Source organism: Venturia canescens, chromosome 4, assembly GCF_019457755.1.
Source record: "Venturia canescens isolate UGA chromosome 4, ASM1945775v1, whole genome shotgun sequence".
In the NCBI taxonomy this organism is placed as follows: domain Eukaryota; kingdom Metazoa; phylum Arthropoda; class Insecta; order Hymenoptera; family Ichneumonidae; genus Venturia; species Venturia canescens.
Window position 1 is genome coordinate 3965885 of NC_057424.1, and position 21234 is coordinate 3987118.

The following is a 21234-nucleotide window of genomic DNA, read 5'->3' on the forward strand; positions in this document are numbered from 1 at the left end:
TGTCAAGCCGTTAAATAAACTCCTTTTTAATTTTAAATGTACAAAATAAACTTACGAATTGCATATAACTTGTTCGGCTTGACCCATATATTCGAGTCGTCGTGTGTTGTACTATTCGTCGTATTCGTACTAAACCTGCTGCTGTTATTTATGCGCAAATCCTTGGTACAATGTTATTTTTGTTATTCATATTTTTTTATGTCAGAATATGCCAGGAGACCGGGTTGGATTAATATATAGCGAGATTAGAAGCCTGCGGGAAACGGATGATCTCGTGCTCACACGTTGAAAACCGGTACCACAGTTAACGATCGTGAAGGTTCAACGGTCTCGAGTAACCCTTCGCTCTTATCGTTAGCCGGTCGATTTAAATTTATAACTAGCTCTCGTCCTTAAGGAAGTTGAGGCATTAGAATGAAAATGATGTCACCGCTTTTAAACCGATAGCATCTTATAAAGTGAAGTGTAAAAAAAAATCAGTTAAATTTTCAGACAGTTTAGGAGCGTCGTTGCTGAGAAAAATCAATAACAATTTGGGCCAAATAACATGTAATCTTATGGAAGTCAAGACACATTCAGTGATACCTCTGTTAAAAATGATGCTAAAAATATGAAATTTTTTGTGCAACATGAGCAAGGCTTGCCGAATAATGTCAATTTTATTCAGATTTATTAGGAGATTTGCTTTATATTAATAATAATATGTTTTCCGTGCAGTTTTTTGAGGCTAGGATCGTCACTGTTCGTGTTTTCGACTGAGCTTTCACCAGTTTTTCGTCTTTTTTTCGCCAACTTTTCTTTAAAGTGTATGCAACATTGCTAAACTGTAAACTGGCCTCACTTTTGAAAGGTACAGGTCATCGCGTTTGGGTAAAAAAAATGACTGTACAGCCTCAACTTCCTTAAATAAAAATAGTTTGAATTCAATAAATAATCGGTTTATTTAAAAATAAATGATTTTATCGAACTTTTGTGAAAATTTTTGCTGCTGCCTTCCTTGATATTACGAAAAGCTTGCATTTCATCATCATCTTTATTTTTTATTCATTCATTAATTTCCGCTGCGTGAATCGTCATTTCTTATCTTCTCTTCAAATCTTACTACGACGAAAAATAATATACTTTATTTGCGTGAAGATAAAGGAAGAAGTGACGCGTCGTTCTTATTATATATGTACCCCCGCCGCCATGTTGGAGAGGCACCATGTCAATGACTGTTGCATGATCTCTCGAGTAGCCTTGGCCTTGCATTCGGAGGTATTCTCTCGGTGAATGTCAGCTTCGTAATCGCGCTTACATAATAAGAAAACAAGAAAGCGAGATACTCGGTACTTGTTGCCGTTTTTCAGGCTTCCCGCAGCAGCACTTTTGAAAGCATTGAACTCTGTTTTATTGTATTTTTTATCTTCTATATTCTTCTTCGAACCGAAGCTTTCGACAAATAATTGTTGATGGTTAGTGGAAAGAAGAACACCTTCATTTAAACGAAATATTAAACATTAACTGAAACGATTTGTCAAAAATGAACGTTTTCTATATAGATAAAAAGTTCAGAACACAAAAAGTTTCGTCGATAAATAAGTGTGCTGGTTATAACGTTATTGATTCGAATGTTTGTGGAAATGAAATAGGTGATATACATGGAAAATAGCAAATATGGTATTTATTTCGGTAATACACATGATAAATTATACAGGATTAAATTAAAAAAATGGCGACGTTGGGAGGAAGATTGAATAATTTAACGCCGAATAAAATGAATGGAGAGAAATTGAAATCAGGAACTGCTGCTCGAGGCCGTTGGACACGATTGACAAACACCTTCGTCATCCCGATATCTTTCGGGTCCACAGTTTTCAATTCCATCGCCGATTAGTCTCAGTTCTTTGCGTCCTACGCAATTAAGATCATCGCTGTTGCTTGTATTTGAATTTTCCGGAAGAGGATTTTTTTCTGATTTCTCAGCGACGCTTCTCGTGGTTATTTTCAACGTTGCCTCGTTCAACTCGGCGTTTTGTGTTTGTAACTTGACCGGAGTGTCCTTGGAGGTCTTTTCATCCTCTGCAGAGGCAGGCTCGGAGAGTTGTTCGGACGTTTCAAAATCGAGGGGAATGTTTTTACGAACGATTGCTATCACTTTGACTTTGTTATTGTAGTGTTCATCCGGTTGATCGGTTAATTCTCTACCCACGGGCTCGGTGTTTTCAACGTTTTCCTTGTTGGAACCCTCGTTTCCTCCCTCTTCTGTCACTGAATGTTTGAATTCGAGGGCCTGCGACAGGAGACCGTTTTGCAAGAGGTTTGAAAGCTCGCCGCCCGCTGATGACGACGATAATGACGAAGGTATACCAATCACAATAAAAGTGTCTTCGAACTTGGTGTGCAAGTTGAATTTACCGTCTTGTCGTTGATCGTATGTGGTCGGGGCTCGCCTCGGTGCCCCCTGGCAGATTGCCAATTGTAGGAAAATAAATAACACGAGTCCGAAACGACAAACACACGAACGTGCCCTCGTCATTGTTGATTTCTTTTCTTTTTTCTTCGAGCCTCAATTTTTTCTTAACTTATCGTTTGTTTGTATGTTTATTTTTTTTATATGGAAACGTGTCACCTCTACGAGCTTCGAGCTATGAGCTATGAGCTCTGAGCTACGACTGGGGCGTGAGGCGTAAGAACGGATCGAGAACACGTCTTCGACTGTCCTCCACCCGACCGATTCACCGTTATATACTTCTTAGCGTCGTTCTTATCGCATCTTCATAATAATAATTGTATCGTCGTTATTATATTTGTAAGTTTCGCTCATGCTCTTCTTTTTCCTGTTCCAAATTTCCATGGTGAGTAGTAGCATTTTTTATCTATCTTTATCTTCGAGGTGGCAAAATAAGTTGAATTATTCAAGGTTTGTCAATGATGGAACATCCTCTCATCGTTGAAACATTTTTTATCGTTATACCTGCGTTCAAACTTCCTCCCGCGGTGGCGAGAAAATCATATACGCGAGAATAATCAAATTTCTTTTTTTTTACGTCCCAATAATCTCATTTTGGGATTATTTTTAATTATAACGAATATATTTAATTTTAACGAAACATTTTTATAATAATTCTATGAAAGTCATAAAAATAAGTCATTTTATAAAAATTTTAAAATCGCAATAATTATAATATTTTCCTAGTAGAGGAAGTAATTCTCTACGAAAAACTACAAAGAAGTTTGTTCATGAAACGAAAAATTTGATTTTCAGTCTTAGGAAAAAAATTTTTCTATCGATTCAACTTCAAATGGTAATAGCACCAAAATGGTTGCTCAAAGCTAATTGTTCATTAGCACTTACTTCGTAGGAGAATCAATTTTTTATACAATAGTATATTACACACCTAGGGAGGGAAAATAGACTAATTCAAACCGCGGGCAGAATTGTCACCCGAGCCGAAGGCGAGGGTGATAAGCACGCGGTTTGAGGTGGTCTAATTTCACTCCCGTGGAGTGTATACGATTTTTCGGTCCGACGCAGGCGGAATGCGGCAACTTCGGCACGCGCAGCGGGCCGAAAGTTGCCACTTTCCGCCCGGAGGGCTGAAAAACATATTTTTGTTGTTTTTGTGTGATTTTTTCCTTAAGAGTTATGAAATCTCAAAAATTTCCTTAGGGAAAAAAAGGTTGGGACAAGTACATTGATGGTCCCTTGTTTCCTGATCATATCACGAAAAATGTAAAAAAAAAATCATTAAAAAAATTATGAAAACAACTGTAAATAATTTCAACACAACATTTCAAAAAAAAAATCACAAATCATGAAAAAACATTATATTTAAAAAATACAAATCTGTAATTATTTTTTAGAGCATCACAAAAATCATATAAAATGTAAGAAATAAAAAACCGAAAAATCACGCTTGAAATCATTTCAGAAACCGATACCCATTCTTCTTATCTTATACTAACAGCTAAATCAATACAAAAAAAATTCCATCAATAAATTACGTGCAGCATTCAAATTTATGATATCAATTCGAGGCCAAGTATTTAAGACATAGAAAAAAGATTCAGATCCAGGAAAAAAATTCTATAGAAATAATAAACGAAAAATTGAAAAGTTCAAAAAAATTCAACAAAAATAAAAAAGAATCGAAAAAAATTCTGTAAAGAAAAATAAAAAATTTTCAAAAAAATTCATAAATATTGAACAAATTGAAAAATGTACTATCCAAGTTACATGCAGTATAAAAATGTATGATATCAATTGGAGGCCAAGTTTTTATTGATAATTTGGAATACTTATCGAACAAATCGGAAACTTTAATTGAAATTCATGATAATTATTTTCAAGAAAAAAGTTAATGAAAAAAAAGTCATAACGGAAGTTACGTGCAATACTAAAATGTATTATATCAAATCGAGGTCAAATATTTATCAGTTATTCGAAATATAATCTCCGGCGACAAATGAGCGTTGAGAATCCTTGTCGGTCTCACAATGTTTTATCAAAATTACTAAAAAATTAATGGAAATAAAATCATTAAAAATTCACATGAAAGTCATTCGTTACTTCAACAAAGTACACACTTTAAAGATCGATTCCCCTCCGACTTTCAGGATCCCCTGGTATTATTTACAACATTCAACTTCGATTGGATCGGTACAAATTATGTTCAAATACGTCTTAAACGTACTTGTCCGGCCCATCACTTTTTATTCAAATTGCTCATTCGAAAACAAATCAAAAACGAAGTTAATGCATGTGTTAATATTAACCCTAGAACGCATGACTGGGGTGTGAGCACACCCCACGCGAACTTCAAACTACGCTCCCGTCCTAACAAGCGACATTATCGACTGATTATCGACGGATTTTTTTATATATAAATTCAATTGAAATTAGTTTTATCGAACATCATTCTTTTCGTTATAAAAAAACGAAGAAAATGCTGTAGGATAAAGTCAGTGTAGGACCGGATTTATAAGCAGAAAAAGATTGGGGTGCGTTCAAACCCCGGTCATGAGGTTGAGGCTATGAAAAAAGGCACATGAGGTGTAGGGTTAAGAAACAGTAATTCCCGAGTAAATAATTTTCCTTCGAATCGCTCTTGTCAAAATGAAACGAAAATGAAAGATGAAGTTGATTAATCTATTTATATTATATGGAATCATAATTCACAACAAAATGATTTTTCTCCAAATTCCAGGAATCCTCGTGTCGTACTCGGCTAGTGATATTTATCAAAATGTGTACGTGACTATAGAAAAAAAATATTGCATGGCTGAGTAGGTTCGAAAATTTCTAGTAATGCGCCTGATTATTTCTCATTTTCATTGGTTCTTACCGAATGGTATGTGTTCACTGAAGAAAGACTTTAAGACGTATTTGAATATAATTTGTACCGATCCAATCGAAGTTGAATGTTGTTAATAATACCAGGGGATCCTGAAAGTCGGAGGGGAATCGATCTTTAAAGTGTGTACCTTGTTGAAGTAACGAATGACTTTCATGTGAATTTTTAATGATTTTATTTTCATTAATTTTTTAGTAATTTTGATAAAACATTGTGAGACCGACAAGGATTCTCAACGCTCATTTGTCGCCGGAGATTATACCCTAGGAAAAAAAGGTTGGGACAAGTACATTGATGGTCCCTCGTTTACTGATAATTCCATCCATAAAAAAACTTTAAAAAAAATACAGAACAATCCGAAAAAAATTTCACAAATCTTGAAAAAACATTATGTTTAAAAAAAACTATACTGTATCTATTTTTTTAAGTATCAAAAGTATCAAATAACAAGTAAAAAATAAAAAACCGAAAAATCGCGCTTCACTGAGAAAAAAAAGTATTTGATTCAAAAAAAATATGCATTGATCCAAATAGATATCTCATTACGGAGTGCCAACAAAATGTACACTTATTCTACTTGAATCTGTCATTGAAAAGATCGCATTTTTAGATTTATTTTAAAATATTTTAAAATTTAATGAATAGATTTATTTTAATGAATAATTGATCCACCCTTTAAAATCGGAATAACACTTAAATCGATTGTAACGACATTTTCTCTTAGTTAGAATTAAATTACAACAACCATTTTTACCATTAATTCAAGTCCACATGAATTTGGATCAGAATCATTCTTAATCGTGCTGAATAACGGAATCTTCATCGGTATTTTTTTCATTAATGATTGAGTCTTATGTTGTCTACGATAGAGTAAATATATACTTATACGAAAGTAATTTGAATGCTTATTATAATCACCTAGTATAAAAATATTTGCATAGCTTTATTGTATTAGAGTACTTTTGTGATCGTATCAACGCTTTTTGTAATTGCCAGAATTCAAGGTTTCCGTCAACGAAAGTATATTCGTACCTGATTCAATAGTCTACAATTGGGAAAATGGCATTTGTATTCGCTCGTAATTATATGAGCTTTTCGTGGTTATTAGATGAGCAATGGATGTAATTAAGCTTTTTGGTTATGAATTTTATAAGCATTTTTTTTATTTCAATCAAAAATTGTACAATATATACATATAAACCTTTAAATATATGTACATTAACATATTCGTACTATTAAATTCTTTTATTACTTCTATTCTCGTACTATTCTCGTACTATTAAATAATACTTTGGCTTCTGAATATGAAAGAAAATCCAATGATTTATTTACAATACAATACGATTTACAATACAGCTATTCAATAATCTTCAAACGTACCATCGCTAATATCTTCAGATAATATATCCAACAATGGCTTGAAGATTAGAAAAGAATTCCGGCCATTGAGCCACAGCGTTTTCTGTTGCGCAAAATTTCCAATCATCAAAATCTTTTTTGATGAGTTTGTAACCCATGGGATGACGTAAAATAGCCCATTTTTCAATGCAGTCCCCGATTTTTCCACTTTTCATAGCACGGAATTGATTTTTTCTGAAGCCACTCGTAATGTTCCAATGAGTTTCCGCTAATTCCCACGGTTCGTTATTTTTTTTCAGCCAATCGACACTTTCTTCAGTCATTCCAGTAGCCTCCAATGATTCTATGAAAATAATACTATAAAAACCATACAAAATGTTTAAAAAAAAATTTAATAATTTATGAATTTTCGTACCTTTTGAAGTTTGATCATTACTTGACTTTTCGTTTGATTCTGAACAATCCTTTAAGACACGTTTCACACGTTGAATGCGGTTTCTATACTTTTTGACGAGCTTACCGCGCATCGACCTAGATTTGTTGTCTTTCGAATTTTTTTTTTTTTATTGGTCCTACGTAGTAAACGTTGATATCTTCTTTTGGAAACACTTCTACTACACCTCTCGCTAAATCGTGGAATGCTTCGCTATTCAGTCGCCTGTACAAGAAAAACAATAGGTATTACACCGAATTTTTACTCACACGTACACTACCGGCCAAAAGTATAGACAAAGTAAAACGCAAAGTGAAGCTCCATGTGTCTCCTTCAAAACGCTGTTCACAGAATTTCAGTATCGTTTTTTTCAAGTTTTGAAATTTCGACCGGCGTCCCCATACTCTTAGCCGGTAATGTTAATACCATAGATATTAGACTATTTATTTTGTACACCAAAATGAGAAGAGTAATATTTAGAAAAAAATATTCAGAAAAATGAGAAATATTTACAAAAATTGTAGAGCATACCCTTTACATTGTTGATTATCGAATCTATGATGATTTCGATAACATCATTTCTTGCATGTCGTGAAAGTGGTTTTTCTTTATAACCATTCAGAATCGTACGGCCCTGTTGAGTCGCAGATAATATTTCTCGTACATTTGGACGTACTGCGCGTTTGAAGGCTTTTTTTCCAATAAAGCAATTCTGCTGTTTAGTTTTCTGCAAATATTCAAGGTCTTCGGAAATATCAGGGTCCGTATTTTCATCAGAAGATGATAAAACGTTTTCTGCATCGGGTGATTCAGTATTTTTCTATGAATATGGAAAAAAAAAAAAAAAAAAAACAAGAAGAACGGGTATGCTCATTAATGTATTGAAAATTTTTATCTTCATTATATATTGTTGATCCTATGAGCAATAAATTGTATGCAAAATCACAGTGAAAATCATAGCGAAACAGTAAATCAATCAGGGAATCATTGAAAAAAGTTCTAGTGTGAAATGAATTGTAAGATTTATTTAAATTGCCCACCGATGTTGTATCATTACAAGAGAAAAAATGTGTGTATGAGAATAATAATGATATGGCTTTAGATGTTGAAAAAAAAATTCACGAACGAAATTTCAAGAAAATAAAGTTTGCCTTTGAAATTTGATAAAGTTTGCATTTGAAAAAAAGTAGTTAGACTTTTTGCTTCTTTATTCCGAGATGTTCCTTCCAGTTTTTTATAAAAATAATTCGTGGCCCAATACACGGTATTATTTCTTTTATCAAATCCTCCGTTAGATCATTCAACAAGTCTGCAGTTATTCCATTTTCTAGAACATTATTTACATATTTAAAAATTCACTACGTATCATTTTATCAATAAACAGAAAATATAACTATTAACAAATCAATTGATTAATTAACAGCGACTGTGACAAGACTCCTACTTTAAGTCGGAAGAAAATGATGGTTAAAAAATAAAATATATCTTACCTTGAAATCGCTGAATAGCAGATGCGTCCATTCCCCATTTTTGAAGTAGGAGTTTCGTATCTGTATCAGCCATTTTTCATTCAGCACTGAGCACAATCACTTTTCATAACAATTTGAATCTCACTGGATGGAACTGCAATGGACTAAACTGAGCGAGCGCTGAGCGAAAACTTCTACGTTCGAGCGACGACTGACGAAATGATAACAATGTTGGTAGCCCACGACAAAGGGTATCGTCGAACATACTAGGGATTAAGGATAGTATTATGATTGTTTACATTGCTGTACCTAAGATGTTTTTCTAGCACTGTTCTCGTTCGGTCTCAATCACACGATTATTCGCTGTTATTAAGTATGTCATGATGAGAAACATATATGTATTCCTAGGATCGACGTATATTCTTGATTCAGTGGGATGTGGGATGTCTCCCATTATTATGATAAAAAATTTATTCGCAAAAAATAATTGCGATTATATCGTACGAATCAATCGCGTTTTCAAAAAGAGACTTATATATTTGAATTGAATATCCATTCGACAAAATCGTTCATTTAATTCCAGCTATGAAATAAACGATTGAATAGTCCGACTAATTGATTTATATGCTATGGCCGTAATACATTATTCGATAAACGAACTTACTGAATTCACTTACTCAATTTTTAATAATCATTCAGCCTGTTCCTGTTATAGACATATCTTTTCGTGTAACAGTATGAAGAACATTGTTATCGAAGTAAATAGGGTTACAGGAGCTTTCACTTCATTGCCATGATAAACGACATCATCACAACATTGATGGAAATGTCTTGAATCGAAGAACGTACTGTAAAGACTTAAGAATATAATGATTTCAATCAGAAATACTATGAAATTAAAAATATAACATTATTATAGTTGAGCTGATTAAAACATCCCAAAAAATTAACAGTTAAATTGTACAGATGAAACATATGGTGATAACATCAAAACGGTATTTTATGGAGTAAATATCGAATTAACGAAAATGCAAATGTATTCTAAACAAAAATATATGTCATAGTACGCAACATATTTTGAATATCGCATCTTTATTCAAAACGAATACGTCAGGTTTGAAATAACTATTACTTGCGATTGTATAAAGGTAGCTTTTGTTGAACATATCAAGTACAATCAAACATGTATTCTACTATTTCAATAAAATATGTGGTACCAAAATCGTCGCTAAATTGTTTCAAATGAAGAAATTTACTTGATGATTCAATTGTAGTATTGTTTGCACCAAGTGAGTGAACACTATTAACATCAGTGTGCTTCTTTCAATTGTAGCGTGCACATTGACCAAAAATTATGTTACGAGTAACAATTACGGCATTTTTAAAAACATTTTCATTTCTTAGCAACTAAATATTTCATAGATGTAATGACATGTGTCGTTCATGAAATGAAATATGCAGTTGAATAAAAAATATTTTTCAATATCACAGAATTCATGAAAACAACTAGGTTATTTTTGAACGAAACGTCCCCTGTATTTACCTTACAATTCTTATTGTTCATTCAATAAAATATAGTTTAATAACAGAAGTGCTATTGGATCAATGGTTTTTTTTTCTCAGTGTTGAAATCATTTTGGAAACCGATGCCTCATTCTTCTTATTTGATTCGAACAGCTAAATCAATTTAAAAAAATTCAATCTAATTTACGTGCAGCATTTAAATTTATTATATCAATTCGATGCCAAGTATTTTCTAATAAATTGAAAAAAGTTACCATTTGAGTTACGTGCAGCACTAAAATTTATGATATCAATCGAAGGACAAGTAATTTATGAGTAACTCCAAATTTTGACATTATTAAATTGGTCTAAGAAGCTTTTAAATCCAGAAAAATCACATGCAAGCTAGTCATTTCTTACTCTACGGTGGCAGAGGCTTATAAGAAAATCGATTCTTTTCAGACTTTCAGGAGCTGCTGATATTATTCACAATATTCGACGTCGATTGGATCGATACAAATTATGTTTAAATATGAGTTAAAAGTACTTGTCCGGCCCATGGATTTATAAAGGTGGAGTCCGAACCACCCGCGGTAACAGCAGAAAACACTTGAAAAACATTTTCAATTTTTCATTGGTGTCTTGGCCGGGATTCGAACCCGGGACCCGCGGATTGCGGGCCCGGATCTTTGTCCATCGGACCAGCCGCTTTCCCTAGTTTGAATTTCTATGGTTTATTTATGTTTTCGGCTTATAACGCTGGTTTCCACGAAAAAGGACCTATTTTGCGTCAAAATTTTACTGGAAATATTTCGTCACAGGTCTGTTCTTGGACTTTGGCGCTTTTTTTCCTTGTACCCTAATATGTTTTGTCAATTAGGAACGAAAGAGCACGGCGATAAGCGGGTTGGAGACAGAGATATGATTTTCGGCTTATAACGTTGGTTTCCACGAAAAAAGACCTAATTTTCGTCCAAATTGTACTGAAAATATTTCGTCACAGGTCTGTCCTTGGACTTTGGCGATTTTTTCCCTTGTCTTCTAATATGTTTTGTCCATTGGGAACTCAAGAGCATGTAGCAATGCGTGTTGCGGGCTGAGATATGATTTCCGGCTTATAACATTAGAAAAAAGAAAGGAAAAGAGGAAAGACAGATCAAAACGTTTTCGTGTCATCCAAAACATGCCTCTGATGAAATATATTTCCAAAGTTTGCAAGTGGCCGCTGAGATCTAATTATCTACAGTTTGATAGTTGCAGATAAAAGGCACCCGGAAACATTTATTATGTCAGAACTCAAAGAAGCAAAAAAAACTGAGCGTACTTAATTCAACAGAGCAACGGAAATCAAAGACGTTTAAGGTACCTGCATTGGTTGTGGAGGAAAACAATTTCATTTCAGGATAATTTAGAAATAAATTTAGAAATTCAGAAATTTAGCATGGAATTTAGAAAAAGGAAAATTAAGTTAAATAGTAAAGATGAAAACTTTTGTGATGAATTTTTGACATTACATGTTACGGTTGGAGTAAAAAATTAAAATGATTGGCACACATGCTGCGACACAAAAATATCAAAATTTGAAGGTATTCGCTCCATACCGCAGTAATACAAACTTCAATACTATTTGAAAAGAAACACTTTAAAACTTGCTGAATCAAGTTCCATTACATATTACCATAATTAAAGATAGGAGGTGATACTTAGCACATATATTTATCCACAGAAATTTTAAAGTTCGCAGCTATCTGCTGCAATTCAATGTATCTGCGCAATGAGTTTGGAAAACAGCAATTTCAAATCATTTTCATTCAATTTCAAATCAAATTTCAAAGCATAAATGAGCAACTGAAGACTTTTCTAATGAATTTTTCACTTCATATTTATGTTGCAGTGAGAGTCAAAAAGTAAAATGAATGGCAAAGTATATAAATTTTATAGTTTGCAGATTTTTGCTGTATTTCAATGATCCAAATCTATATAGTATTATAGTGAAAAATTGTTCAAAGTCATGATGTTACATTAAAATGACATAGCGCACATAACATTCAGAAATTCTGTAGGTTTCTATGATGTTGGCAGGCATTATACTCAATCGCATCCAAAACTGAGCAACTGTAGACATATCGTAATGAATGTTTTCACCAATAATTCCACATTTGCAGTTTGCGGAATAGGAATACTCAACATACGCGTTGGCAAGAGTACGATTTCCGAGGCGCCAAGTTTTGACCATGCAGTCTTCATAATTAGCCCAAAATAAGATGTTTTTCAAGAGTAAAAAAAATCGAAATTTTGCCTTTAAGGGGGTGAAACGGGGGGTTGAAAGTTGAAGTATCATTATGATGTGTATACTCCCTAATTTGGACCATGTAGCACCCTTTTTTTTTTATCGGAAATGATACTATTTTGTAGTAAAATGAAAATCAAAATTAAAAAAAATAAAAAAAATTAAGGGGGTGGAACGGTGATTTGGGGAAAATTCGTCGAAAACAATTCGTCAAATCACAATTCATCGAATCACAATCCTTTGAAAATTTGTCGAAAACTCGTTAGAAATACTGTTTTTGATTTTTGGGTGGGTCCGGAACATCACTCAATAGGGTTTGTAACGTTGAGGCGCGTTTTTTTTTTTAATTTATAAAAATGTTGAAATTCATTTCTCCATTCGACACATCTTTGATGTGTGTGCGGAATCGTTGGGTGGGTTTAAAGCACCTTCGGTGTGTGTACGGAATAGTTGGGCGGGCTTGGAACACCTATGATGTGTGTGCGGAATCGTTGGGTGGGTTTGAAGCACCTTCGATGTGTGTGCGGAATCAATCGTTAAATCTTGGCGCATCCGAAATCGTACTTTCCCCAATGAATTGAAGTTATATTTTGTAACAATGTTCGCTTATACTGCCAAATAAACAAATGAATGCAAATTGAAACAGGAGATGGTAAACAACACAACACAACAAGACAACCTCCACGTGGTGTTTTCCGGGTTACGCTAATAGTCTGCAATTTAGCGCGCACATTTTGAAAATCAAGGCGCAATGTTTTAATACGGCATTGAAACACTATTAAAAATACTATTTTATACTTCGAAAAATCATTTCAACGCAAGATATTATTACCCTCACGTATTCGCGCGCGTTATAAATTTATCATCAATAGCCAAAAAAACACTTTTTTTCAACTTTAAATGGTCATAACTCTTTAAGGAAGCCGAATACGCAAAAATTTTATTTTTGTAATTCGTTTTAGAATGGTCGAAATATAAAGAATCAATCGTCAAATCTTGGCGCCTCGGAAATCGTACTCTCCCCTCATTTTACGTTTATACGAGTTTTGTGAAACCATATTTTTTCCAATTCGAAATAAAAAACGGCTGACCGCACAGTTAATTTTTTTTTTTTTTTTACTGGACCAGATGCGAAAGGAGATTGTTATGAATTTTCTTTCTTGAAGATCGAGAGCACCGCTCGGTTTAGTACGAGAAATAAGGAGCGAAGGAATAATTACGCAGCAGTAATTTGAAATTGAACTAAAATGATAAATAATAACGATGAGAATAAAATTTAGAATATATAAAAAAATAGATGGAAGTGTTCGGAATTTAAGGGGTTGTTTTGAAAGCGAAACACATGAAATAATATAATAAAGAAAACGTTGATTTTTGAGTTGTTATATTCTGTATTTGAGCTGGCACTGGCAATGCTTCGTCGTCGTCGATAAAAGTACAAAATGAGCGGTTATGATTTAACAAAAAAAAATAAGTTCACATAGCATTGAGATCGGGAATTCGTGGAATCACTGATTTGGCTCCGATTTATAAACTCTGATCGGCAAGTCCTTTCTCAAGCTGAAATTTCCTTTTTCCGTTAATCTCGAACCGAGTCTCACAGCCAATCTGAAAAAGGGGCATTGTCAAATGGGTACGACGTTTTGAGGGTGAAAATAAATAGTAGGAAAAGCCAGTTGACAAAAGGAAAAAGAAAAAAGCCTGCTGCTGTTCATTTATTCTGAAATTTCTATGATAAACTTACGGCACGAGCGAGACTCGACGTCGGTTTTTAATGCTTCGACAACGTCCTTTCCTGTCTGGAATGTACTGAACGGGACAAGATTTTTTTTGGGGCTCGTTCGTCGTCGCGCTTATCTTTTCATCCGCGTCCTGCTCCGCAATCATTAATTCGTTATCGTTTTTTATGTTGATTCGTAAGTTTACTGTTGTTTCGTCGGATTTATTTAGTTTTGAATTTCCAGTCTGTACATCTTCGATCGATTCTTGTTCGTTCGGAGATGAAATAGTCGATTTTTCTTCGCTCGAAAGAGTTGACGTTTTTTCTTCGCTCAAAGAAATTGTCGTTTTTTCTTCGCTCGGAGACACCGTAGTTCGTTCCTCTTCCGGAGCAGAAACGGTTGTTTTTTCTGAACTCACAGAAATCGTAGTTTCTTCAGGTTTCTTCGTCGAGTTTAATTGCGAATTTTCTTTGTCGTCGCTCGAAATTTCAGTCGTCGTAGAACTCGCCGGTTTGGTTGGCCACGTATCCCAAGGTTTGACCGTACTCGAAGACACAGACGGGCTACTCGTCGTTGGTTTAACGCTCGGTTTTAACGTGAAGTCTGCATAATCGTAAGCGTAATCGTAATCCTGCACCGAAATTGTATTTTTCTTAATTCATCATTTTTTTGAGGATCGTGTAAAAAATATTGGCATTTTGATACCAATTGTTGCTTCTTTTTTTTTTTCAATTTTTATCGGTGTAGTTAAATAATTCAATTTACCACGTAATCTTCCAAGAGACCGGAATCGAGGAGTGCAACGACCTTCACATCCTTAAGATGTATTTGCACGTTAACCTCTCCGGTTTGCCGTTGATCGTAAGCGATGGGATTTGAAAAAACAATGTGACTGTAAGCGGTGAGAATTCCCAGAGTGCGGTACACTAGATTAAACATGGCGACTTATATTTCTGTCTCAGGAAATAAACAAAAAAGTCAACAACAAAAATACTGTGAATGGAGTGTGTCGTCGAACGCGAGAGTAAAAATGACAATCAAAGTCAAGATACACGTTACAGGAGCTAGAGCTGAGTGAGAAGTAACTGTGTTACGATCGCGCCGCCGCACCTACTCATTGAAATAATCCGCTACGAAAAACCGGTATTTTCCGACGAGCCGGTTTCGAACCGAAGATCGAGCGAGAAAGATCATTTATTTGCTTTTGCGGACGTTTACCCTTTCAAACAGGAATATTATTGCATGTGTCGAAACTACTATGTAATATTCCCTTAAGCAGGACACATATATTAATATTCGTTTTTACTTCGAAAAAAACACGATTTTTACGAATAATAACCTGTCCGTTAATATATATATATAAATGTATATGAGTACGATACTGAAAAAATATTGAAATTGATTTTTTTGAAAAAGCGAATTGTTTCCTACAATCGATATTTCTATAACATTACGAATTAAATAATATCGAATAAAATCCTTGCTTGCTACAATTTTTGGTTCTTTCTGCACAATATAGATTCGGCAATATTCGGCTCATTTCGAATTTCTTCGGTTTCCAAACCCGCCGCCTGCCGGCATCGCTTCGAACCAAGGTAGATTTAAACAGGAAAACGTTTTGGCTTTTCACGAACTTTAAAAATGGTGGCGATGGGTTGTTAATTTACGTACAGCACAACTGTCGATCTTTGCACGAATTGTGTATAATAAAAAAAATAATTGTACTTTTTTGTGTTACCCAAGTTGAATGACAGTGAGAATTTAAGGAGTGCCGAAGCGTCTGTTCGGCTACAATGATGGAGAAACATCAATACATGCGATCTTTCATATCCGCCGCTGCAGAATACACGAAACATCCAAGCGAAGCGACCGTCTCAGTTTTACAAAGGAATCTTGGGGTACACCGACTTTTTCAACGAACAATTAGTTTTTGAAAAATCCTGAAACTCAAATTTTTTTTATGCTCTTTCACACGTTTGTTTCCTACGCTTTTAGGCTATCGGATTTTCCGTTGATCTGAGCATGTTTGATCCTGGATCGAGCATAGCTGCCGAATTTTATGTCAGCCTCCACGAACTGATGACTATACTTGGATCAAGAACTCCCCTTATCTGGAGTGCTTTAGATGTTCTCCAAAATGCATGCAGAAATTCAGCTGCTCGCCAAGCTCTTATACACACTTACAAATTTGCCCCGATATTGACAAGATTACTAGAGGTAAAAAATAATCATGACTAAAAAGAATTAATAGAATTAAGAGTAGACTGTTTTCATATTGTGAATTTGATTTTCTTGTTATCCTTTTGGTTTGTTTAATTTCGAAATCAGAGTAATATCTGAGAGTTGTAAATCTAATATGGTTCCAACGATGTCACTTTTCAATACGAATACTAATTCTGTTGTTCAAAAAATATATGGGGTATTCCATGCGAGACCGGCAAACTTGTTCCCTGACCTCTGTCAATTTGATTAATTTCTTTTTTTGTATGATTATATTAAATCTAAAAGACACCCTAATATTTTTTCAGATTATTCTGAACAGCCATATAAAAAAAAAGAAAAGAAAATCCGAAAAAACCTTCCTTTTTAAAAATGAAAAAAAGTTCTCAAAAATCGGTGATAATATGCCAAACATTTTAGGCTATCGCTCGTAGTGGAAGTATGATTTTTTCTATGGGTTTATGACCTGTTAACCTTGAAAAATTCTGAAAAAAATCAAGGAACACTTACTCTGAGTCAATAGTTAAATATCTTGATACTTAAAACTACTTCTTCACCATTTTTGTATAATCAAATCAAAATTATGGACCTTGATCAGCTAGTACACTTACGAATTCCCAATATAATATGATTATACGTACAATAATTGAAGCTATTACACCGGTCATGGAAAGATCTTTTTCTAGATTTAGAAACAAATAGATTGACATATTTTTATTCAATTTTCAACTTGAATTTTCAATACTTTGAGGCACCTATTTTTTTGAAGTATTTTACATTTAAGTATTAGTACATCCGGGTTTGTCATCGTGAGCGCCATGCAGGACTAGCTTTAAGAGGCCATTAATTGGGATACGGAACCATTGCAATTTTCTTGCTACATTCAAAAAAATAAGTTCCCTCCGATTCTTCCATGTCCGGTGTAATAGCTTCAGTTATTGTACGTATAATCATATTATATTGGGAATTCGTAAGTATACTAGCTGATCAAGATCCATAATTTTGATTTGATTATACAAAAATGGTGAAGAAATAGTTTTAGATATCAAGATATTTAACTATTGACTCAGAATAAGTGTTCCTTGATTTTTTTCAGAATTTTTCAAGGTTAACAAGTCATAAACCCATAGAAAAAATCATACTTCCACTACGAGCGATAGCCTAAAATATTTGGCATATAATCACCGATTTTTGGGAATTTTTTCTCATTTTTAAAAAGAGACGTTTTTTCGGATTTTTTTTTCAAAAATGGCTGTTCAGAAAACTCTGAAAAAATGTCAGGGTATCTTTTAGACTTCATAGAATCATATAAAAAAAAATTAACCAAAGTGGCAGGGGTCAGGGAAAAGATCCGCTGGTCCCACATGTATTGTTTGTAATTGTCAAAACTAATAATAAAATCAGGAAAATAACTCAATTATTGGAAGGGTAAAAAACTGATAATCATTAGAGATTATGTTTTTTCACTGCGTATCCATCAATAGAATACTCGTAATACAATACAACAAGGACTATCAAATTTTTATATAATAAAAATATATTTGTTATTATAAACTTTTAATATGAAAAAATAGGGGTGAAGTTAGAATCGTTGTAATACAAAAAAAAATATTTATCATTTCTAGATTGTCAAATTGTCATAATAACTTTTTTTAGGGATTATTTGCTCTACGAAAGGCAGAAATTTATTTTGTTTTATGAATACCAACTTTGACATTCTTTGAAAACTGTGAATGCCACAACGGCTGAACAAATAAATAAAATATAATGTAGGAACAATGAAAATGATGTTTTGAGTTTTTCACAACAGACAAACCTGACGCTGGAAAAACGTATAAAAGTATTGAAGTTATTGCAAGAATTAACATATGGGGTGAAGCTGTCATGGCAGGAAGCTCATTTGCCATATCTGATATCAACTCTAACTCAGTGGGTGATGCAATCAAAGGACGAAGACGTGATGGCTTTATCTCTTGGAATTCTCGTGAATCTCTGTTACAAGAACCTTCCAGCGGTTTATACACTGATGCGAACAGTTGATACGAAGATATTTTTGAGAACGTTATTGAAAATTCAAAGCCAAAACGTGAATACTCGAGTACAATGCTGCAAAATGATGATAATACTAGAAACCGACAACAAGAATATATCGGAGAAGAAAATACTTGAATTCGTAGCAACGACATTTACGTCATTAATTTCAGCATTAAAACAGCGGGACGCTGTTGTGCTGCAACACATAGTCGAATTTTTCAACGATGTCGTCAAGCAGAACGAATATTCGAAATCTCTTATCCTTAATTATGAAACATACACGAACGATGTGGAGAAAATTCTGAGGACGATCGAGAGCACCTCGGACCCAGAGTGTGTTTCTCTCGTTATGGAATTTTTGCTCTCCCTTTTTAGCCTCAAATTGACCACACTCGTTAGCCTTTATCCGGTTTGTGTTAAAGTCGCTATGGGATGGATTCCTGTTGAACAGGTGAAATATTTTTGTTTGAGTTACGAATTCATCTATCAATCCCATCAAATCTGGATAATTTTTCTTATTCCGAACTCGTTAACCGAGGGCTTGCCATTTTTCATACGAACGTGACAAAATTTTTGTTTTCTATAGCTTTGTTACAAATTATTTAGTTATCAATGGAGAAAAGACTATTACCGTTTGCTACTATTATTAGCTGATAATCATGTGAAACTTTTTCCACAGGTATGCTCTAAAGCTCTCGCACTGATCAGAACGGTTGTGATTGACTCTCGACGGATGGAAAACCCTATTGACGTCCTCAGTGATTTGGATTTATCAATGTTGATGCTCGTGGTGAAATGCGATGATGAAGACGACAGGACGAAGGGAACGAATGAATCAAAGTGGAAAGATCAACGAAGCGTGGAGAGCGAATCGAGACTCACAGAACTCATGCAATTGCTTCAAGAAATGGCGAGAATTTCAACTCTCAAAATCAAAGTCATGCAAGCTTTCAATGAACAAGCAATGCGGAAGTTATTTCGAGCTATGCTCGAACAAAACGATTCGTCCTGTTCAAACAGATGGCCAGGAAATTTATTCAATGATCCAGCGACGGCTCTTTATATCCACGCTCTCGCTTTGACCGCCGATCACGCCGCTTATGATTCCACCTGGCTCACTCTTTATTCCGAACTTTTGCAAAAAAAACAAGTTCAAATGATTATGGCACTCGCTCTTTACACCGCCGGATCTGAGGTCAAACAAAAAGTTTTACAGCTCACCTCTTCTGTTGGATTTCCCCAGGAATGGTAAGAATTATTTCAATTCGTTGCGTCAGATTGTATTTTTGAAAAACACACCTTTCATCCAATTGAATGGAAAATAAATGAATTATCCACTGCATATAAATATTAATACGCAGTGGATCCAATGATAATAAAAAAAAAATCAAATAAATGTTGATACACGCTGATCAAACTTACTGCAAACTGTTTTTCTGCAATATAAATTGTTCATTATTTTACGCAAAAAGTGTTTCATCAGTGGCTAATTGTATGAGTGAACTGGAACCTCTCATTCTGGTACAAAATTCGAATGGAGCCGTATCGACAATGGGTGGAATATTTCCCACACATGGTCCGATCGCTGAAATGACTCCACTGTTTTCGTTCAATCAAGAGAGTCGATTGGATGCTTTTTTGGTGAAACTTGAGGAAGCTTTCAACGGAAATCAGATTGGAGATATTACCACGTCCGCGGTTATGGAGTTGTATGATTACAAGGTAAAGAAAACCAAATTATTTCACATTTTCTAACGAACATGGAAATTTTTCATTGTTAAAACAATTCCTCTTAATTATTTTATTGTTTTTTTTTTTTATTCAATAATTCCAATGCGTCGATCAGTAGAAAGGCAGCTGAAAATATTCATCCAATTAAATCTTATAGAATTTTTTGCTTTTCTTTTTTGTTATTGAAAATCAAAGTTAGCAGCGATGAGACACGCGGAAAGAGCTACGCAAGCGAGTCTTGAAGCCGCGAATAATCACGCGACGAGTTTACAGCACAGGCTAGCTCAGATCGTCGCCGAATCCAGTAGACTTCATCAATTATTATTCAACAATCAACAATGTTTGGAGGGTGTGCGTGCCGAAAAAGTTAATCTAACAGCGACGATACAAGCCCAAGCCAGAAAAATTGAGGTAAAAAAATAAGTCGAAAATATTTGAATTCTTTCAACGGAACGAATTTAGTGCGGGCCGAAAACTGATAAAATCATTTATCGAGAACAGGAAATACCAAAGTTGAAAAAAATTGTGTCTGAAAAAAGCGCAGCAATTGAACGAGGCAGCTTGGCGAATGCTGCGTTGCAAAAAGAATTGGAAGCCAGCTCGAACAAAGTTGATGAGTTTGGAAAAAAAATCACAAAATTGGAAGCGGAGATGGCTGAGGCTGCGTTAAAGTTCAAAGAAACTGAAAACAAGAGGAGCGAGTTGAAAAAAATGTTTGTAAAACTGCAGGAAACAGTAAACAAAAAAGAGCAGGTTAGTCAATGTTCCTATTCACATTTGCCACATTTACCGAAGGTTTTGTTATGAAAAAAATCTTAACATTTCACCGAACATCAAGCCCTGCACAATCACAGAAAACTCTTTTACAATTTTTGTTTCAGATAATCGAGGAACGTGAACGCGAGATTGCCCAAAATCGCGAAACAATTTCCGCGTTGAAGCAGGAGATCGATCAGTTGGGAAAACAGTGTAGAAGTTACGAGCAAACGATCGCGGAGAAAGAGGAAAGCGTGCAAAGAATGATGTCCGAACTCAAAGATTTGAGTCACATGCGGGACATGATTTATCAACTTACGGCTAAGAAAAAAAGCGACGAGTCAAACACGACTACGTAGCAATCAAAGAAAAAACGAATAGA

General features: G+C 34.5%; 3 protein-coding genes across 3 annotated transcripts; 1 reads left to right on the plus strand and 2 right to left on the minus strand.

The window, feature by feature from the left end:
* Window positions 1-1637: 1637 nt before the first annotated feature.
* On the minus strand, window positions 1638-2706 carry LOC122409518 (uncharacterized). The gene has a single exon (XM_043417146.1). It carries the CDS (start codon window positions 2516-2518, stop codon window positions 1778-1780), a length of 741 nt encoding a protein of 246 aa, XP_043273081.1. The 5' UTR covers window positions 2519-2706; the 3' UTR covers window positions 1638-1777.
* Window positions 2707-13757: 11051 nt separating this feature from the next.
* On the minus strand, window positions 13758-15830 carry LOC122408910 (cell wall protein RBR3-like). The gene is made up of 3 exons (XM_043416016.1): window positions 14877-15830; window positions 14135-14742; window positions 13758-13998 (listed from the first exon to the last, which is right to left on the minus strand). Exons 1-3 carry the CDS (start codon window positions 15048-15050, stop codon window positions 13899-13901), a joined length of 882 nt encoding a protein of 293 aa, XP_043271951.1. The 5' UTR covers window positions 15051-15830; the 3' UTR covers window positions 13758-13898.
* On the plus strand, window positions 15828-21211 carry LOC122408908 (uncharacterized). Its single transcript, XM_043416014.1, has 8 exons — window positions 15828-16009; window positions 16107-16328; window positions 18142-18816; window positions 19045-19613; window positions 19838-20087; window positions 20292-20507; window positions 20598-20849; window positions 20978-21211. Exons 1-8 carry the CDS (start codon window positions 15905-15907, stop codon window positions 21209-21211), a joined length of 2523 nt encoding a protein of 840 aa, XP_043271949.1. The 5' UTR covers window positions 15828-15904.
* The last annotated feature ends 23 nt before the right edge of the window (window positions 21212-21234 follow it).